The following is a 20,934-nucleotide window of genomic DNA, read 5'->3' on the forward strand; positions in this document are numbered from 1 at the left end:
TGCCGTTCCACGGCCTCTTATGGAGCTTCCCCAAGAAGGTATTCGTCATTCACAGTGCGTTCATTTCCGCGAATTCTATCAACGTATCTCGTCTAGTGTTCGTAGAATCGATACCGTAGTTGCCAAGAGCATGTTGCCGAACATCCATTTTCCCCAATTATGCAGTGCTGTCGCAGATGAACACAGTATGGCGAGTTTGCCCCCTTTCTAATTCAACATTTCATAAAAGTTCCATTTGTTCATTACCATGAGTAGAGGAGGGGCGTGGGTTAGTAATACCTTTAATCTATATATCCCATTATGCTTGATTACGGTGACTGCTACTCTCTCATTATTGCTGTAGATTATATCAATGTTGCTCGCCATATCCTTGTGGAATAGAAATCCTACCCTGTTTTCTCCTTTTTCTGGACTACCTCTTTCGCAGAGGACGTGGCGGTTAGTGAGCACTGTATAAGCCTCGCCAGTTTTTTTAGCCTTACTAAGTCTAACAATACCGCAGGCAAGGACTGATGATTTTTGACAGAGCTCTGCTAAGCTATCCTGACTCCAGAGAGTTTGCGCGTTAAACGTTGCTAGTTTCCAGTGGCGGCCTGTGCGCAACCAAAGGTTTTTAGAACCTTTGCCTCATTGCACATCTGACAGCCGCGTTCGTAAGGTGTTCCGCACCCACAGGGGTCCGAGGACCACGGGTTAATTGCAAGACTCGTGAAGGAAGTAGTGGCGAAATACTGCACCAGGGATGAGAAGTCCTGTTCTAGTGAGGGAATGTCCTTGCTAACGCTAATTGGGACTTCCTAACTTAGCCCCACTGCCTCTCAGCATTTCTTTTTTGCGCCAGTGTCAGGCGCCACCCCATTCCGGAAAACGAAGTGGTGGAGTTGACGAGCATTCCACGTTGCGTCCTTCAGTTAGAAGCCTGGCGTTCTACGTCTCCTTTACGCCCCCCCCCCCCCCCGGCAGATATGGAATGCCTAATTTTAGAACGCCTCGCACTGGATATGGATTGCCACTATCGAATGCCATGGTCTGACATGGAATAGCTAATATTATTTGAGCGACAGCAAGCGTGTTTCCTGCAATGCGTAATGGCCGTGAAAACTTATGAACACTTTAGATTACTGCGACTTCATTTCCTTGTGCCTCCTCTGATTGAGCATTGTGCTGCTTTTTTAGAAGCTCTATGTTACCTCCTGACTATTGTTCATATGGAATAAGTTGCAGAACCTGCGGTGTGTATATATAAAGATGCTGATTATGGTTGTTGGTAGCTGGCTCACTATGAAAATATTATAAACCAGATCTCTTATTTGTTCTGAATTCATATTGTCACTGCAAGCCATCTACATGTAAGTGCAGTGGTTTTCGTAGATTTATAAGATTGAACAATGATATATCTTAGCGTTTTAGATATACATTGTGTCTATATTTAGACATCAAGACAGATGTCTCTATTTTAGACATTGTATTAGATATCTATTGTGAGCCGCTGAGAGGGTCTCGTGCAGTATGCATTCTAAGTACAAAATACAAAAGGAGTTGAAGGGTGTACTTGCGCAAACAACGCGGCTACAGATCAGCAATATTAATGCAATACATGCTCTCTGCAGGTACTTCGTGACATTCCAGTTACCGTGGCTACCGGAAGCCAGTTTCTGTGCCAACGACCTCCAGCTACTGGACACATTGCATGGCGCATACGATGAGCAGGAGCGGGAGGCCTTCAAATACGCATTCAGCAAGCCGGGTACGCAATATGTAGTGACGACCGTTTGCTCACACCTTTGGCAGCTTGAATTTTAAGATATAACATTGAATTAACCTAGTTGTTATTCAGCAATGTAATCCCCCCCCAGTTCCAGTTACATTATGGTAATATGGAATTTTATTACAGCCTCTTGTGGAACAATTGTACTAACAAGCTTGCTGTTTTATCTCGCCAGTGTGAAACAACGGAATAAATGCATGTTTCACGTAACAACATTCGCTGAAACTCACCGAGTACAAATGATCAGCCACGCACAGCAATATACACAGGAGCGCAGGCTTCAGACAGTTACACTGGCACGCCAGCAGTGCGTGTGCCACAACACAGTTAACGATTGGAAGCCGAGTAGGGGAGGTGTACACAAGGCGACTCACTACAACTCATAAAAAACATACCTGATAGTGCTCTATCAACGCTTCAAATGTGGTGCGGCATTTCAGACAAGGACGCTAGCTCGCACACCACCGCGGCGCTTTCAGGTGGGCTGCAACTGCGTATCTGTGACAAACGTGCTGAACAACGCTGCTTTGCGCTCAGTAGCTTTCCGAAACATGCTAGAAGGATGCCGAAGCATTTCGAATTCTTGCAACTATTGTATTTAGAAGGTTCAGTAGTATGCTGCTTGTGATACTACGTGTACCACTAAGCTGAAAATGAGTTGAAAGTGCCCTTTCAGCTTGTGTAGCTTTCGGCGTGATGCCGTAGAAGCGGACTTGAAACCCTACCCCGCCCCCCTACTTCATGTTTTCCAAGTTCGCGCATTGTCGATGCATAAGAACCAACACACCGGCTTTCACAGACGGCAATGTGGCGGACTGTGCAACAGTTTTCTCCCCGGGGATTACTTGCCGACCACCCAATGCAAGGCGCACGAGTGCTCTTCTGTCTCGCCCCAGTTGATAACTAGGCATTGCATTGTTCTGGCTTCATGGACCATTGCCAGTGATCACTGTTGAAAAATATGGCTCCCCTTGATCATTGTTGATGTCCAGCCGTAATCCGTAATCTATATTGGATAACCGTGTATTCAAAACTCCCACTTTATTTAGGAGTTCTCTGAAGACTACAGCATTATTTTGCTGGCGCTCCCCATATTTGTGCGACTTCTCTCACAACATTACTTTGCTAAAATACTACCGAAACATTCTTGCGTGTTCGCGTCGCAACCATACCATAATGTGGGTTAACACTATTGTTACGATGGTAACACACGCTTGTCGTAGGAGAGTCGCAATACATGACCGTAAAAACAGAAGATATTACACTTCGAAGCCTGCATGGTCAAGCAAACCAACACAGATGTTCATTCTTTACATTAAAATACTGGTGTATATTTTGAGAAATTCTACAAAGTGCTTTGACATCCAATCATATTCTTGACTTCCGTGTCGGCCTTCTGATTTGAGTAGTTGATTCGACGAGCTTAAATTTGGCGTCTGTGTTGTATATTTCAAAGCAGTGAATGCTTCACAGAGCCATGTTGGAACAACACTGTTCACAACAGGCCCTGGTTTCCTTCCGACTGCCTATTTTCCAGTCATATGAAGGTCGGTTCGACCCTTCTTGCCTTTGAACATTTGTCAGTTTGCGGATTGTATTTGGGGAAGTGGCGAGCCACAGGGCAGGGAAGGTTAGCAGCTGAGGAATTTCATCCTTGGTGACGTCGAGGTCGCGAGCTCTAGCTAAACAGATCTTCCACGGGACTGAATCGGAATTTATAAATTGGTGTCGCGTCAACTAGTAGCCTTCCTGCAGGAAATAAAAGCATTAAAAATAGCCCTATCTTAGACAACCACAGATTTTTGTTGGAAAAGCTTTCTGCTGTTACCGCACGGACGAGCAGTAAGTAAGGTTGTGATCAATTTTGACAAGAGTACTCATAGCGTAGTTGTAATCTAGCACCAACTCTGGCAGCTGCAATGCTTCTTGGCACTTCTTTCTTACTTCTTTCATTGTCACCGCATGGGCAGTTCAATGAAGACACACGCATCTTTTATCCTGCCTTTCAAGCGCCAGGCACTTCCCTCGTTGAAACGCAGTGACCTTTCATTTCTTCAAATTTAGGGACTTCGGAAATAGCCTTACTTTCCCAAGCACTTCAATGCCTACCGAAACTATGAAACTATTATCTTAGCTAGCACTGCAGCAGATGTGCTTAAAAGTACTTGAATATGTTCAGCTATTGTGACAGCCGACGCAGCCTTCCGAAAGAGGGAGAGAGGTCGCAAGTGCCTGTCGTCTGCGAGAAAAGTCTCGCGTTTGCAGCGAGCAGCAATCGTAGTAGATGACACTTGTGGCATTCCGCTTAAGGACGCAACACTTTCTCACAATACAACATGTTTATTTCCATAAATACTTGATGAGTATTTTTATATAAGTACATGCAGGGTTGATATTGCTGTTCCAAAAATAATTATCCTTTGGAGTTAATTCGGGAACAGAAGCGCACAAGAATGCATACCCTGGAGTGTCCTGGTGATAAACCATAGTAAACCATGCTTCCATCTCAAAGTTATACAAAGTTTATGTAGCGTCTTGTACATTATATAACATACTGCATAAATAAAATTACATTTTACGCGGTAATATTTGAGTATAGCGTCGTTTACTGCGCCGCAAGCAAACGCCACTAGTTTAAAGATCGAAGTCAATCCGAAGCCTGTACTTCCCATCATTCCCACGTAGGTTGAGGCAACGCTCATGAGAGCCCCCGTAGACACTAGCGCCACATTTCCCTCTAGGGTATTTATTTAGACACTCTATGCAATATTTGAACATACGGCTCGTCTACATCCTGATTCCGTAATGCCTGCATGACTGCTGTGGTTTCGACTGAATCAAACGCTTCTTCGTAATCAATGAGAGCTACATATAAGGGTTGGTGATATTCCGCACATTACTCTATGACCCGATTGATAGTGTGAATACGGTCTATTGTTGAGTAGCATTTACGAAATCCTGCCTGGTCCTTTGGTTGACGGAAGTCTAAGGTGCTTCTCATTCTATTTGCGATTACTTTAGTAAATACTTTGTAGGCAACGGACAGTAAGCTGATCAGTCTGTAATTTTTCAAGTCTTTGGAGTCCCCTTTTTGATGGATTAAGATTCTGTTGGCGTTCTTCGAAGATTCCGGTACGCTAGATGTCATGAGGCATTGCGTATACAGGGTGGCCAGTTTTTCTAGAACAATCTGCCCACCGTCCATCAACAAATGTGCTGTTACCCGATCCTGCCCAGCTGCCTTCGCGCTTTGTCTATATCCCAAGGCTTCCTTTACTTCTTTCGGCGTTACTTGTGGGATGTGAAATTCCTCTGGACTATTCCCTCTCCCATTATCGTCGTGGGTGCCACAGGTACTGCGTAAATCTCTACAGAACTCCTCAGCCACTTGAACTATTTCATCCGTATTAGTAATGATATTGCCGGCTTTGTCTCTTAACGCATACATCTGCTTCATGTCTATTCCTAGTTTCTTCTTAACTGCTTTTAGGCTTCCTCCGTTCCAGAGAGAATGCTCCATTCTATCCATATTATAATTCCTTATGTCAGCGGCCTTACGCTTGTTGAATAACTTGGAAATTTCTGCCAGTTCTTACTAGCTGTAGGGTTAGAGGCTTTGATACGTTGGCGTTTCTTAATCAGACCTTTCATGTCCTGCGATAGCTTACTGATATCCTGTTTAACGGAGTTGCCACCAACTTCTATTGCAGACTCCTTAATGACTTCTATTGACTTCTATTGCAGACTCCTTAATACCTGTTCTGTAGTTTGATCCGGATGTCTATTTTCCCACTTACTGCTAACTCATTGATCGGCTTCTTATGCACGAGTTTCTTCCGTTACCTCCTCCAGTCTAGGCTAATTTGAGTTCTTACCATCCTGCGGTCACTGCAGCGCACCTTGCCGAGCACATCGACATCTTGTATCTTGCCAGATTTAGCGCGGAGTATGAAGTTTATTTCATTTGTAGTCTCGCTATTCGGCTCCTTCACGTCCGCTTTCGTCTATCCAGCTTGCGGAAGAAGGTATTCATTATCCGCATATTATTCCGTTCTGCAAACTATACAAATAACTCTCCCCTGCTATTCCTGGAAACTGTGCCATATTCCCCCACTGACTTGTCTCCAGCCTGCTTCTTGCCTACCTTGGCATTGAAGTCGCCCATCAGTATTATGTATTTCGTTTTGACTTTACCCATCACCGATTCCAGGTCTTCATAGAAGCTTCCGACTTCCTGGTCATCATGACTGGATGGAGGGGCGTAGACCTGCACGACCTTCAATTTGCACCTCATTAAGTTTCACAACAAGACCTGCCATCATCTCGTTAGTACTATAGAATTTATGTATGTTACCAGCTATATTCTTATTAATCAGGAATCCGACTCCTAGTTCTCGTCTCTCCGCTAAGCCCCGGTAGCACATGACGTGCGCGCTTTTTAGCACTGTTTGTGCTTCTTTTGGCCTCCTAACCTCACTGAGTCATATTATATCCCATTTACTGCCCGCTAATTCCTCCAATAGCACTCCTAGACTCGCCTCACTACATAGCGTTCTAGTGTTAACCGTTGCCAGGTTCAGATTCCAATGGCGGCCTCTCCTGACCCAGAGATTCTTAGCACCCTCTGCTGCGTCACAGGTCCGACTGCCACCGTGATCATTTGCTTCGCAGCTGCTGGGGACTGAGGACCGGCGTTTGATTGTTTGGTTTTAAATGTAATTACTGCTTTTTGTATCGTGTGTTAGAGCATACAAAGATTGGGTATCTTCTTTTGTAAAGGCACGACCATCTGTTACACTAATGGCAGAACAAGGTTAATAGTTATTGGTTGTCTATTCAAACAAATCTACCTCAGGGCATCATTAAGGCAATGTTTTCCCTTGTCCCCTCTATTATTGGCTTTGTAATTGGAACCGCTTTGGGCCAGAATTCTGAAGGATCAAAGATTTCACGGGTTCATACTGTTATCCAATAAGATCCTTGTACTTGTCTACGCAGATGACATAACCTTTGTTTGTGATGACAAGAAATATGTAGCTGCTGCCCTTGCCATAACACAACAGTTGTGTTGAGTTTCCAGTGCAGCAGTAAAGTTCGAGAAGGGCTCAGGATTTTCGTTTACTCTATGGTATACGATGCCAATTCACTTCGCATGTATTCAGTGGACGCAAGAGTTCCAGTACTCAGGTGTACCCCTCTATCAATATTGCGATCAATCCTGAGTGGTCAGCAGAAGTTGCAGAAGTAGAACATAAATTTAACAAGGTGTAGGGGAGGTAGTTGTCCGTATTTAGACCAGCCGAAGCTCGCTATGTGTTCCTAACAACTCGAATGATGTATGTCCTGCAGGTGTTGCATTGATTGTGGCTTAAGTTGCAAGCCATCGTTTGTTTGCTACCTACGCATAGAGTTCCCGTTTTGACCCCATGCATCGTGATAACCTTTTCTTATCCTCTTGAAAGTGGGGGTCTTGGCGTAGTTCACCTTTTTGTAAGGCAACTTGTCTCCCGGTAATTATTCTTTCGTGATGTAAACAGTCCATTTCTCAGAGAGGTGTTCCAACTTTCAATAAGCAATTACCTTCCAGAAATAGTTCTACTAACCACCCACTCTTCCAGAACGTGAATATATCTGAACCATATGAATGTGTTGTACAGGCGGCAAAAAACAAATATCAAATGTGAACAATCTCAATGAAGGCTTTCCTAAAGGATTTGTTTATGGTGGAATAAAAGATAACTATATGATTATATCTAGACCCGTGTTCATACATTTTAATCATTCGGACCATTGATATTTTGAAAATGTTATGCCCCCGATGCGCTTCGGTGGTTGCGTGATGCTCCTTGACTTGAGGCGTTCGTCACCGACCCAAATGCCACCGATCTCTGAGTACTCACACAACTAGCGTTACACAACCCAAAAAGATAAGCAGTAAATAAGTTCATAACCATGATTAGAAGTGAGGATGGGTTATATGGGTATCATTAAAGCCCATCATACTTCGTAAAACACTGACACTCTCCTCCTCCGCCTTCACTCTGTTTTATTTATCCTCATTTTCGCCCTCCCTCCTCGAACGTGGCACCGCCTAATCCTTGAGCGTAGAACTTGACCTTTCGCAGAGTCAATGCATGCATAGCAAGGCAGTGCGCTTAAAGCATTCGCATTGGTTTTTACCGCAACAGCGTTAAGGAGCCCGTGTCGCAAAAAATCCGCTGTAGGCGTCTCACGTCCGTCTTCGGAGGTTCTTTCGGGAAAGCTATTTTTCGAACCACACATACCCAGACCTTCCATGTTGTTATGTGCTAGGAAATACTTTATTTCCCAAGTATACATAATGAACTTAGCCTTGTTAGAGGAGGCGAGCACTCAATATCAGTTGGCGAAAAAGCACTGTCCACGTGACTGTCCCGCACCACTTGCTTGCCAGGGTTGTGGCGCCGCCCATCGACACAGGGGGAAACGTTCGCGTGTAGTTCCGGATACGCCCACTAGGCGGCATCACCTGTCCGCATCCGAAGACAGAAACCAGAACTTAATCACCGACACGCTTTCCCCCTCTAGAAGGATGCCTTGTACCAAGTATGCTGCCATCGGATCCGTGCTGGTCGTTTTGGTATGCTGGATTCGGATCCCAGTGGACGTGATCGCGGCATATCTAGTGTGCTTTCCGCTGGATTACTGTCCATGCCCCACGTGAGCGTTGCTGACGAATGCCTGACCAGCTTAACTTCGCCGGTACGCTTCCTGAGCTGGTTTAGATGGCGTCTCACAATTCTTCCTGCGCATTTCACAAGCGAAGATATGTGACCCATCCTCTTAACCAGAGCTCCTTCCCTCCATTCCGGCCCATTGCTTAATTGTTTTACCCAAACGACTTCTCCTTGCATGAGTTGACGACTCTTGGGGAGGTCAGCTTCCGCACCCTCTTGTCCTTCCGATGCAATGGTGAAGTCCTACTGGTTTGGCAGCTCCCGCCCTAACATGGCCTTAGCCGCTCTTAGCACGGTCGACTGATGCACAGTGGTATGCTGCCGAAGCAGAAAACGTGACAAGCGAGCACTGAGCGAACCGCATCGTTCTCTGGTCTGTGCACTCTTCAGGTCTCCAACATAATGTACTGCTTGCCCATATGTAGCAGGGTGGTAAGGGGCTGACGTTACGCTTCGAATGCCATTTCTCTGGTAGGAATCTTGTATGTCGAAGAACACATATGCAGCCTCATTGTCCGACACAACCTTGCGTGGTATGTGAAACGTGGCGAACAGAGAGCGCAGCGCACTGATGACTGCAGTTGACGTCGGGCTATTCATTGGTTGCACCTCCACCCATTTGGTGAAAGCGTCGACAAGCAAAAAGGTATGTCCCTCTACCGGACCTGCGAAGTACACTTGCAATGTGTGCCATGGTGTCGTTGGCTGCGTCCAATCTGAAACTGGAGCCTTTTGTTGATCGTACTAGGTGCGCTGGCACTACTCGCATGACTTGAGAGTTGTTTCGATCTCGGCGTCCAAACCAGGCAAGCAAACATAACTGCGCGCACAAGATTTCATGGTTACAATTACACGATGTCCCGCGTGTACCAATGAAAGAGCCTGTTGTCGTGCTCCTGCCGGTATGACAATTCTTGAGCCCCAGCTGATGCATCCTCGATGGATAGCAAGTTCGGTGACTCTTCTGCGGTATGCAGTCAAACTGCGTCCCTGCAGACGGTGCACGGTGCCATTCAGTACTGCTGCAAAGGCTTCTGCTGCAATTGGATCCTCGTGCGTTAGTGTGGCCACAACCTCAGCTCTCAACGGCGCTCGTGGTAACGCCTCGAACATGAGCACGGCCCCAGGTGGGTTAGGTTCTTCAATGTGGTCTCGAATAGGCAGTATACTCAGCGCATCTGCATTCTGATGACGACTACCAACACGATACTGGAGGTCGTAGTTGTATGCTGAAAGTTCGAGGCACCAGCTTTTCATTCGGGGCGAAAGCGTTTCCGGTTTCAGCTTCCATGGTCCGGGAAGCCTAGTATCGGCTGGTGGTCAGTCACGAACGTGACTTCTTGACCCACAATGTACTTGTGGAAGTGGGTGGCTGCAAAAACTACAGCGAGTCCTTCACGGTGAAGTTGTGCATAGTTACGTTCGGCAGCACCCAATGTCCGGGATGCAAATGCGATCGGTGCCTTTCTGCCTTAGCTGTCCAGCTGAGCAAGCATGGCACCTGCTCAATAAGGTGAATCATCTCATGAAATCAAGATGGGGCTTGTTTCCATCATAGTGTGACAGGACAATCCTCAACAACAAGCACTGTTTGTGCTCGTCAAACGTTTTTTGGTGCTCTTGCTCCCATTTCCAAGTTTTTTCCTGTGCTAGAAGTTCATACAGTGTTGATGCAACTGTAGCACGGCGCCCCAGACAGCGATCATAGCAGGCCAACATGCCCAAGAAATACGGCAGTGTCTGCTTACTTGTGGGCGCTGGTACCTTCACGATAGATTCCACTTTTTCATCAGATGTGTGAATCCCTGTTGCATCAATCTTGTCACCCAGGAATTTAACCTCCTCCACAGCAAACTGGCACTTCGATGTGCGCAATCGGAGGTTTACGTGAGACAGCCGCTGAAGAACTAACGCTAGGTGGTCCTTGTGCTCTTCTGCTGGTGGTCCACTCACGATGATATCGTCCAAGTAAGCACTAACTCCCGGCAAGCCGCTCAAGTTGGTCTCCATAAACCGCTGGAAAATTGCTGGGGCGGCTGAAACACCAAATGGAAGCCTGTTTACTTGTACAGCCTTTTCGTATTGTTGACTGTGAGGAACTGTGCTGTCACTGGAGTCACATGAAGTTGAGTGTAAGCTTGAGCCAAGTCCAAGGAGCTGAAAACCCGGCACCTTTCAAAGTCCTAAACACTACCTCGGTTGTGGGCGGAGGGTATGAAACCTTTTTTGCAGCCTCATTTACTGTACAGCGGTACTCACCGCAGGCACGCAAGCTTCCGTCTTTTTTCCGCACCCATACTAGCGGTGTAGCCCAGTGTGAGTGTTGGACCGGCTCCCAAATACCGTCTTCAAACACTTTGGGCTTGACCCCTCCTTCAGTTCCAGGTTTACTGGCGCACCCGTGTGCACAGTAGTGTCTTGATAAAAATTTCTTTATGCTTCTGTAGCAACTCCGTCAAACTGCCTTCGTGCATTCTATGGTGAATGCCGTGATGCTCGGTGCCCAGCCTGTCAAACCAATTGCGTCCCAACAAGTTGCATCCAGTGCCCTGGCCAACACGAAGTGATAGCTTGCAAGCCGTCTTCTTGTGACGAACCGTTACTGTCGCCGTTCCGACAACCTGTAGTTACTGGCCTGACCAGGTGCGCAGATGTATGTCGTCCTGGCTCTGAAAGGGTAGGGTGCGTGTGTGCCATATGGCTTGAAATGTCTCTTTGCTAACCATGGTGCACGCTGCACCGGACTCGACCTCAAAAGTCGCAGGATTGCCGTGCACTGTAAGCGTCAGAGTAAACTTCGGGGCGCTGACTCCGCCTGCCACCGTTCAGAGGTCATGCAACATTGAAACATCATGTTTAGTTAGGTTAGTCACTTCCGCAGTCCGTGAAGTTTGTAAGGAGATGCTGCGCTGGTATGTCTTTTTCTCAGGCTTATTTCTCGAGATTCAAGCCTGGGCAATGTGCCCTCGTTTCCGTCAGTAACTGCAAATAGTTGTGCGGAACCTACACCTCTTTGGACTGTGCGAACTGTCGCAACGCCATCAGCACAGGCCTTGGTGAGAATGCGTCTTGGAGATCGAAGCACTGTCACCGGCGCCCGTGCCGCATCGTTGGCTTCCGCTGATCAGCTTTTATCTGTAATTGCTGCTGGACGTTGCTTTCCGGTCGAACGTCGAAATCATAAGCCTTGCAAAAGGACAGATCGTTCCCTGCAAACAGTCGCTGTTGAAGATTGTGGTCGTGGAGACCACACATGAATCGACATCCAGTGGCAGAAGCGTCGGATTGCAGCCCGTAGCTCCCTGCAGTGTTGGTGATGCCGTTCCCTCAACTCGCGTCACCGTGGCTGTTGTTGCCGTCGTCAGCGTACCGAAATTGCAGCTTGTAGCCAACTTGCGTAGTACGGCAATGTAGTCGTTTACCGACTAACATTGCAGCTGATCTCGCATTTGGAACATCGCCCGATTGTAGACTTCTGATGGACGAGGGTTATAGCGTGCCTGAAGTGCGGCCACGATCTCGGCATAGCTCACTTGGTCCGGCGTCTTCGGTTGAAGCAGCGCACAAACCACGGTGTAAATTTGAGCACCGCGCAGAACAAGCAAGTGTGCTCATTGCATGATAGGGTGAGTCACATCGTTGGCATCGAAGAAAAATTGCAGCCGGCCAAACCACGATGCCCAGATGCAGCCAGTAAGCTCCTCCAAACGTGCAGCAAAATCATGCTGGCGCTCAGCCATGACTCACTCGTTGCTCCACGATGCCCTCTGGGCTTCACTGCCACGAGTGACGTGCCTCGTGGCCAATGTTATGTACTAGCAATTACTTTATTTTGCACGTATACCTAATGAACGTAGCTTTGTCGCAGATGGCGACCGCTCAATATCACTTGGCCCGAAAACACTGTCCACGTGACTGTCCCACACCAGGGGCTTGCCAGGGATGTGGCGCCACCCATCGACACAGGGGGGAACGTTCGCGTGGAGTTCCAGAGACTCCTACTATTCGGCTGCACCCCTCCGTATCCGAAGACCGAAACCAGAACTTAATCACGGACACAACACATGTGACGCAAGGAATAGACTGAATTAAATTTCTCAAACTAAAATGCGGGGAAAATCATTAACTATGACTTCCACACCACCTACAGACATGATAACTCTCTGATTGTAACTTTAATATACAAGAAAACCTAATTCTGTTACGCGAACACTCAAACAAATCCCTTTTCCAGCGTTTCTACAATGCATTGACGGCAGACGGCGTCTGCCATTTAAATAAATATTTCGGAGTAAGAAAATGTCTCGATGTCCGCGGAGCGGCACGCCCACTTCCTTGAAACACTTCCAGGTGGCGCTCGCCTCTACCGCATTGGGGCCCATGCAAGAGGCCAGGTTTATGCCAGAAAGCCGGCCTTCGTGGTTAGTGTTCACCAAAAGTCTTTTCCGGTAAACATAACGCTTACATACGCTGCAGTTTCCAGGAAGCATGAGAAGCCGTCAGGGATTTTTTAGCGCTATCGCTTTCCACTCTTAAAGGCGAAGCTTAAGTGTCCTCTATATTTTTTAGTTCCCTGTGTGTTCGTGCACAGCACAGAATTTCTCTACGGAGGGTTATACAAACTCAGTGACGGCAGTTTTTTTTTCTGTTTAGATAATTACTGTTTTAAGTATCGCAACAAGCGCTGGCTCTGTACCATGATTACTCCGAATGTACAATGCATTGACGGCAGACGGCGTCTGCCATTTAAATAAATATTTCGGAGTAAGAAAATGTCTCGATGTCCGCGGAGCGGCACGCCCACTTCCTTGAAACACTTCCAGGTGGCGCTCGCCTCTACCGCATTGGGGCCCATGCAAGAGGCCAGGTTTATGCCAGAAAGCCGGCCTTCGTGGTTAGTGTTCACCAAAAGTCTTTTCCGGTAAACATAACGCTTACATACGCTGCAGTTTCCAGGAAGCATGAGAAGCCGTCAGGGATTTTTTAGCGCTATCGCTTTCCACTCTTAAAGGCGAAGCTTAAGTGTCCTCTATATTTTTTAGTTCCCTGTGTGTTCGTGCACAGCACAGAATTTCTCTACGGAGGGTTATACAAACTCAGTGACGGCAGTTTTTTTTTCTGTTTAGATAATTACTGTTTTAAGTATCGCAACAAGCGCTGGCTCTGTACCATGATTACTCCGAATGTATGGCGTGCGCTGCAATTAGGTGCGCAACATCTGTGAAGAGCGTGTCGCAGCATGTTGTTGCGAGTGGTTGTAATAACACGTTTATGACCGAATGCGACCAGTCTGCCCTCCAACAAGCATTCAGTAACCTAAATATGCCGCGCCGTTCTTACCATGTGAATTAGCGACGCGTATTGACTATGACGCACAAATACTGGGAGATGGTAGGAACGACCGCTGCACTGAAGTTTCCATTGTGTATAACAAGCTACATTGCCTCCAATGTGCTTACTTACCAATCTTCTAAGCGCAACGACTCAGAGATGGGCGCTGGTGCCATTATGTTGTTCGTGCTTCAAAGTCGACAGAAACGCGCGCCGCCGATCATCGAGTCGACACTCTGCGTTCTTAGAAAATGAAATCTGTTTTTTTAGAATTCGTTCGCAAAGCGCGAACCTGGTGTAAGCGCTTCAGTCAGTCTTAAACACGAGCATAGTGAGCTTACATTGAGTAAAATATTTTTGTTTAGGTTAATGACTTATCACGAAGAACATTTCATCGTAGGTTAGCTCGTCCGTTCACGAAGTGAGCGTATTGTCGTGAACCAAGTTGCACTAAGGGGGATTCATTAAGGACGTTTGCGCTCGCTCCGAAATAATGTTTGCTAGATATGACTTTGTTGAAGTGATTACAGCGCGAAGGTATGACGCGGCCGAAATTGCGGTGAACAATGTAGTCGATGATATCTAGGCACTATTTAGTGTCTCATTACGTAATTATGCGCTCCATCCTAAGTACGCTATAGAAGTGCGCCTCAGAGAGATCATGGCGGTACAAACTAATACTTGAACTAACGAACGCCACAACGACTAAACGAACAAAGAATAGAGCAGCCAGTGAACGAGCAGGCAACCGCACGCTTTTCTTTTTTTTTTTTTTTTTGCGAGTGCTCCACCGCCACATCTTAACCTTCACACACTTTAAAGCTCACGTGAATTACCACGTGCGTCTGAAAGAGCTATGGTGCTGTCGTTCGGTGATGAACGCGCCCCGTAACTCGGTTTCGGGAGAACACGCACGCTTTCCATCGGTGCCTTCGTATCGCTAATCCATGGGTGACCGCCAACGACGAACACGAACAAAAGAGGCGAATAAAGCTATTCCCTCTAAAGGAGGCTAGTAAGTAAGCACAAAAGGCAGAGCGCTATCCCGCGGTGAGTTTTCACGCTCGAGCTTGAAATTTTGTCAATGGACTGTGCTGAATCTTAAAAGTTTCGCAGCCGGTCATGCGCATGAATTCAAGTCTGGAGGCGTACAGAACGATTAAGCACCCCAAATACGGCCACGTAGTGCTTATGTAAACAAAGCACACGCCGCGTACGGATCGTGTGAAAGCGTGCAGACAAGTGGCAGCATGCTCAGTGAACTGTGCAATATCGACTACGGTAAGGCACGCAATAAATTAGGCAAGCCTGACGAATACATTACTGTTGAGACTCGCAACTTACCTCGCATAGTCGTGCGGAGGATATTGGTCTGTTGCTCTCCCTCCCATTTCGACTAATCCATGTATTTCTTCCTAACCCGTCGCTCTTAGCGAACGGTATCGAGTTGAGATTCTTGCGTTTGCTGAAACTATTTTGGCATCCCAAAGCGTAGAAGCCCATGTTGATGGAAAATGCCGTCAAGCGTATTAGTCTACGGCGAGTTTAGGCTTCTTAAACAGAAATGTGAAACGGTTCTCATCCGTAATTGTGCCAAAAAGGAAAAGGGCCAGTAAATTTACGAACAAGACGTTCCTCTAGGGAATGAGCCCTGACAGCATGCATAGGCAGCGACAAAACGCAAGATTAATGGTGGAAGCTTGTCACATTCCTAAAACGATGCCTAAGTATTCTCAGCAGTTTTGTACACGTAGCCGTTTAGTTGTCTTAAAAGCAAGGCGTCGGCATTCCGCAAAGCAAGAACATCTCGCTGAACATCGTTAACCCAAAGTAGCCAGCTGGCAGCAATCCACCATCAAAATGCGCTACACCGCTACCTCACGGCCATGTTGCCGCACTTTGGTTGCAAGAAAGGCCTGCACCGAGCGAGTACAGACCTGTCGTCAACACGACGAGAACTCGACATGTACACTTCCGAAAGGAACAGAAGAGAGCGCGAGTTGCACAAACTAAAACGAAAAAAAAAAAGTGCTGTACTTTCTGAACTAGTGCAGAAAGTACTGCGACACTGAGGCATTTGGTCCGTTGATGTCAAAGGTAAAGGCTTCGGCATGAATGGATAGCCCATCAGAAGGTCATGGAAGATGCTGCCTTGTGGACGAGCCGCAAGGGAAATATCGGACAAGCTTAACCATCATCCTCTGAGTAGTACAGCAATGGCAAGGTAGAAGGGCTGTGGACGCGACTAATACAAAGTAAGGGTGTAAGGGGTGATGCGGGAAGCAGTAGGGCACACGCACGCCAATACCAGGCTCAGCGAGGAAACTGAAACACTGCACAAAAAAAGTTCAACGACAATTACGATACTCCCGAATGCCAAATTTGAGCGCAGCTGTATACGTGTTTTCACTTCACGATATATTGGCTGACGCAGACAATTTCTCTCTTACGGTACGTAGCAAACGAAGGGAAGCGTGACGCGAGAGCTTCGGTAATTAGGAGATTGCGAGAGACAGTGCGTGGGTGACGCGCGTGCGCAATTCACTGCAGCCGCAGCACTTGCAGTGCTTTCTTTTTATATATGTTAGCGGTGGCGTAATTTCCGAATAGGTGACGCGCGCTAGACGGGCGCCATGTCGTAGCCATCGTCGCCGCTAAGCCCGTGTTGCTTGGAACTACGCTTTTCTAGTCGCGCTTTCACCATACCCTCCTCCTCCGCTTTCCGCTTTGTGGTTAAGCTGCAGCACTATCCTCCTTCATGTTGCTGGTCGCGCTCTCTTCGCTATTGTCGTCTGTCATCATCGCTCCGCGTTGGCTCTTACAACCTTCGCGGTGGCCGTTCGCTCGCTTTCCAGGACGCTGAGGGACGAAACCGACGTTGGCCGCAGGGACGGGCGCCAAGGAGCAGCGCTCTAAAGCACGCAAGCTTTGGGCGTTACGCTTTTGCTTGCGGTAGCATCGCAAACCAGGAAAAGCAAGTGTTCCCAGCAGTAACACCGCAACGCGCTCAGTGCCTACAAAATGCCTCCTTTGTTTTTCACACATGATCGACAAATGCTGCCAATAAACGTAAACATTAAAACTAGGCATATAACTTCGGTTCTGGAGGCTTCATATCTGCATGCACTGAATTCCGCGTATGACAAATATTTGTTGCATCGTGGTATCTTTTACTCCATAATTACGCGTCTTTGTGTGCGATGCATAGACGTCAGGCGCTGTTAAGAAGCTTTCTTTTTTTTTACCCTTTGATATTCGGCGCTCGTAGTAAGGCGCCGGAAAAAAAGCGGCCCTATATTACAACGTATTGTGAAATACGCAAAAATTTCACGACGTACAGTTGTTATGTAGTAATCACGACATATCTGAGAAATAATATAACTGTTGACAGGTAGGGCGAAGGACGAGATCTCACTGACCCTAATATGAAATGCTGCATAGATATGTTGTTGCACAATACCACCCCTAAGCAGAGAAGTATCAGTATTGAACGTTTACAAAAAACGAGACAGTTATCACCTTTTATGGGTTATGCGTGAAGTTCTTGCTCTATTGAAATAAACCTCAATGGGACAAGAAATCGCACTTTTCTTATCGCATGTGTACAAATGTTTATAAATGCATCTATCGTTTGTGGTCTCTAACTCGACCTCAGGGTTGGTCGACCCAGCAGGCGTCGTCGGAGCCATATACACACATACACATAAATACTTTGTCCATGGTGGACCAATCGCAATCATAACATTTGCTTAATATCTCTCTGGGGTTTATGCTAAAACATTTCTCCAGTACGTCTGAGAAATGTCACGGCCCAAAACACTCTCATTCATTTACAGTATATCAGTTCAACTTTTAGCGTTTTTACATTAAATAAAAAAATATATATGGGTTTTACGTGCCAAAACTACGATCTGATTATGAGGCACGCCGTAGTGGAGGACCGCGTAAATTTTTACCACCTGAAATTCTTTAGCATGCACCTCAATCTAAGTACGGCCTCAAAGAAATTCGGCTACCGTGGCCGGAATTCAATCCCGCCACCTCGTGCTTAGCAGCCCAACACCAAGGCCACTAAGCGACCGCGGCGGGTTACCTACGATAAATGAACCTTTATTTCCGAACTATTGTACAAAAAGACGTTTCTGGATAAAGCACCTAATTGCATTGTTCGCGACGGCGCTAATGGTGCTTGAATGCGCTGTCGAGGGTTCATTTATTCAACAGAACTGATTTACTTCATTTGCTAGAGTGTTAAGGTTGACTGTGGTGGATATACTTTCACAAAAGTTACAAAAGCATGAATGGAAGGGTCGCGTTCCCTTGCGCAACCGAGTTTCGGGGCACGTTCCTCGCTGAACCCGACTCAAACTATTATGCTCTTTGCGGGTTAACACGTAAGGAGTGTCATAAAATTTGGAGTCATAGTTGCGCTAACCATGGCCGTTTTCACTCCTCTCGAGACAACACACATATGAGGGATGGACCTGTGTGTACAGCCACTTACACAAGCGTTGAATATGTGGTGGTTAATAGTTATTTTTTCTACAGAATTAAGCCGTGCAACAACAACCGCTACCAAATAACCGTGCTACTATAAACATACGCATTTAGGCTAATAATTTTTTTTACAAAACCAATAGCTGTGTAGAAGCTTTCAGGTGTTCGCTTCATTCTACAGTCATCTCCCATGGTTTCTGCACAATTTAATAAGCGGACCTTTCTACTCGATTACTTTCCGTAGGTGCTTTCACTGGACCCGTCAACTACTACCGAGCCTCATTCCGAGTGCAGTCTGAGGACCCGTTCAACTACCGGCAGCTGTACGTTCCGGCCCTGGTTCTGTGGGGCTGCCAGGACACGGCCCTGACCAGAAATATCGCAGCGCTCTCCCTGCAGTACGCAGGTAGCGGGCGCGTCGAGTACGTGGCCGACGCCGGCCACTGGCTGCACCGCGAGCGGCCCAAGCTCGTAAACGACCTGATCAGGCGTTTCCTCTCGAACGAGAAAAAAACGCGTTCGCAGTTCAAAGACACTCTTTTCTAGTATATAAACGTGTGGCAAAACCTAGCTATGTAATTTAACTGTCCCCTAAAATATTATTCGATGAGTGCTTAAAATCGCAGTGCAGAGCAATTTCAAATGCCAACAATAAATCGTACACTTTCACGACGGTGGTGAAGATCCAAATATGCTTTGTTTAAAAAAATAGACAGACATTCTATTCAATTTCAATACAAATCTTAGGTACCCTGGCATGTAGGTTCACACCAGTTTTGCGAGTATTCCAACCAAATCCTTTAACAAAGTTCGCACATACTGGTGGTCAGAGCAGTTGACTATGTTTAATAATACCAGTATCATAATGTGTCACGTATTTGAAAGTTAATAGCATAGAGGTTAACTTTTATGTTCCTTAATTATTGAAATACATATTTTCACAGCTTACTTTTAGGATATATCGAACACAACTTTTGTACAAATGAAAATATAAATCATCACTTGAAAATGGGAACAACACAGGATATCTGTGAACTTTCATGTCGACGACAGACATGCCACATTTAGGAAGGCAGCCCGTCGTGTGTGAGACCGCAGGGTGGGGAGGTGGGATGCAATTCTCTAAGCGTACACCTAGTGGAGATGTCCACTGCATCTGCTGCTGAAGCTCTAATTGGCTGGGCTGGGGGACGCGTCACAAAGAGAAAGACACCCCAGTCAATCATCACATCGGCAGCAGACGAAATGGGCATATGCACTAAGTGGATACTTACAGGTTACTTCACCCCCACGCCCACGTGGCTGAAGGGCCGGTTGGTTTACTAGCATCATGCACTAGTAAGGAATGAACGGCAACAATCCCGTTATACACCCATTGAACTAAAAAGTATTGCCGACGAACTCCTGTCGCTGTAAATATACGTGCAAACGAAAAAAGTCGCAGTGTCGCTCGAAAGGCGAAGCATCGACTGCGATAGCAAATTAGTAGATAGCTAAATGAACTAAGGATAGTAGTTTTATTGGTCGTATAAACTTGGAAACGTTCGCTTACTAACTGAATTAACAGGCATGCTGTCAGCGTTTAAGCAAACATGGACACATCATCCTCGATAAGCGCGGACGCTCGCTGTCAAAACGCTGGTGTGAGCAAGCACGGCAGCACCAGTGAGCGAAATGACCTTCGTGCGGTCTATCGCTTCAACGGAAGAGCGGCCAGAACAGCGCGTTCAAATGTAGAAGTATCAGCCGTTGGCAGATCTCTGGTGCTCATGGCCGTGCACCAAACGCGCCGGTCGGCGGAATCAAAGCCGTCACCCCCTCCCTCACGTGCTGATCCCCGCTTTCTTTCATATATGGCGCGCGAAACTGAGCCGTGATCACGGAGGATTCCTTCCTCCATCGCCGTGGTCGTCACTTCCCCTTGCGTCTACTCGCGAAATGCGCAGTTGCTGCCGGAGCACAACGCGGCCCCCTCCTTCCCATCGTCCCACCAGTCCCACGGCCTTTCGCGAGACGGAAGACGGCGCGTTTATCTCCGCTTCCTTCGCGCGCGCCAGATGGAGCCGCGATCGTCGGCGTCCCTCGCGTGCTTTCCCTCGCCCATACAGGATACCACGCGCGGCGACGGTGTTATCGACCTTCCAATTTAAAGAGAGCATCAAGGCGGCGTTGAAGACAAAAGTGCGTGTGTGGCGTCCATATTTCAAATTGCTATTGCAATTAAGAAAAAAACAATATTGTAGAAATGTTGTCAAAATTTGAAATGAAAGTGTCGCAACGAAGTCCAAGCCAGGCCACAAGCTCTTTACAAGCATAAAAACTTGAAGTTTAGGGTTGTATTCGAAGCATATGTGGAGGTTATTGCCGCAGACTAGACAAGGCGTAGATGGAAAACAAAATTGGGAAGCTTGACACATGAATAAAACCGGGAAGAAGAAAAACCATTAGTATTCGAAAAGTGTCGATGACAGTGTAACATCCAATAATTACGAGTGAGAAAAGGAAACAAACCACTGCTGTGCTGCGTTCTGTCTCTCCCGCGCATGTGATCGAAGGGTGATGCGCCATGTTGCCTAGTGGCTTGGGCGCTGCATTGCCTAGCAAGATTTCGCAGTCTCAAAA

General features: G+C 46.9%; 1 protein-coding gene across 1 annotated transcript in view; it reads left to right on the forward strand.

Annotated features, from left to right (window-relative positions):
- LOC126534887 (epoxide hydrolase 4-like) overlaps positions 1-18,976 on the forward strand; it is a 62,945-nt gene extending 43,969 nt beyond the window's left edge. The window contains exons 5-6 of the mRNA XM_055072886.2: positions 1,611-1,747; positions 18,557-18,976. Coding sequence (XP_054928861.2) covers positions 1,611-1,747; positions 18,557-18,858 — 439 coding nt within the window. The 3' untranslated portion in view covers positions 18,859-18,976. The remainder of the gene's footprint in view (positions 1-1,610; positions 1,748-18,556) is intronic.
- The last annotated feature ends 1,958 nt before the right edge of the window (positions 18,977-20,934 follow it).

The sequence above is a fragment of the Dermacentor andersoni genome, chromosome 7 (assembly GCF_023375885.2).
Source record: "Dermacentor andersoni chromosome 7, qqDerAnde1_hic_scaffold, whole genome shotgun sequence".
NCBI lineage: Eukaryota > Metazoa > Arthropoda > Arachnida > Ixodida > Ixodidae > Dermacentor > Dermacentor andersoni.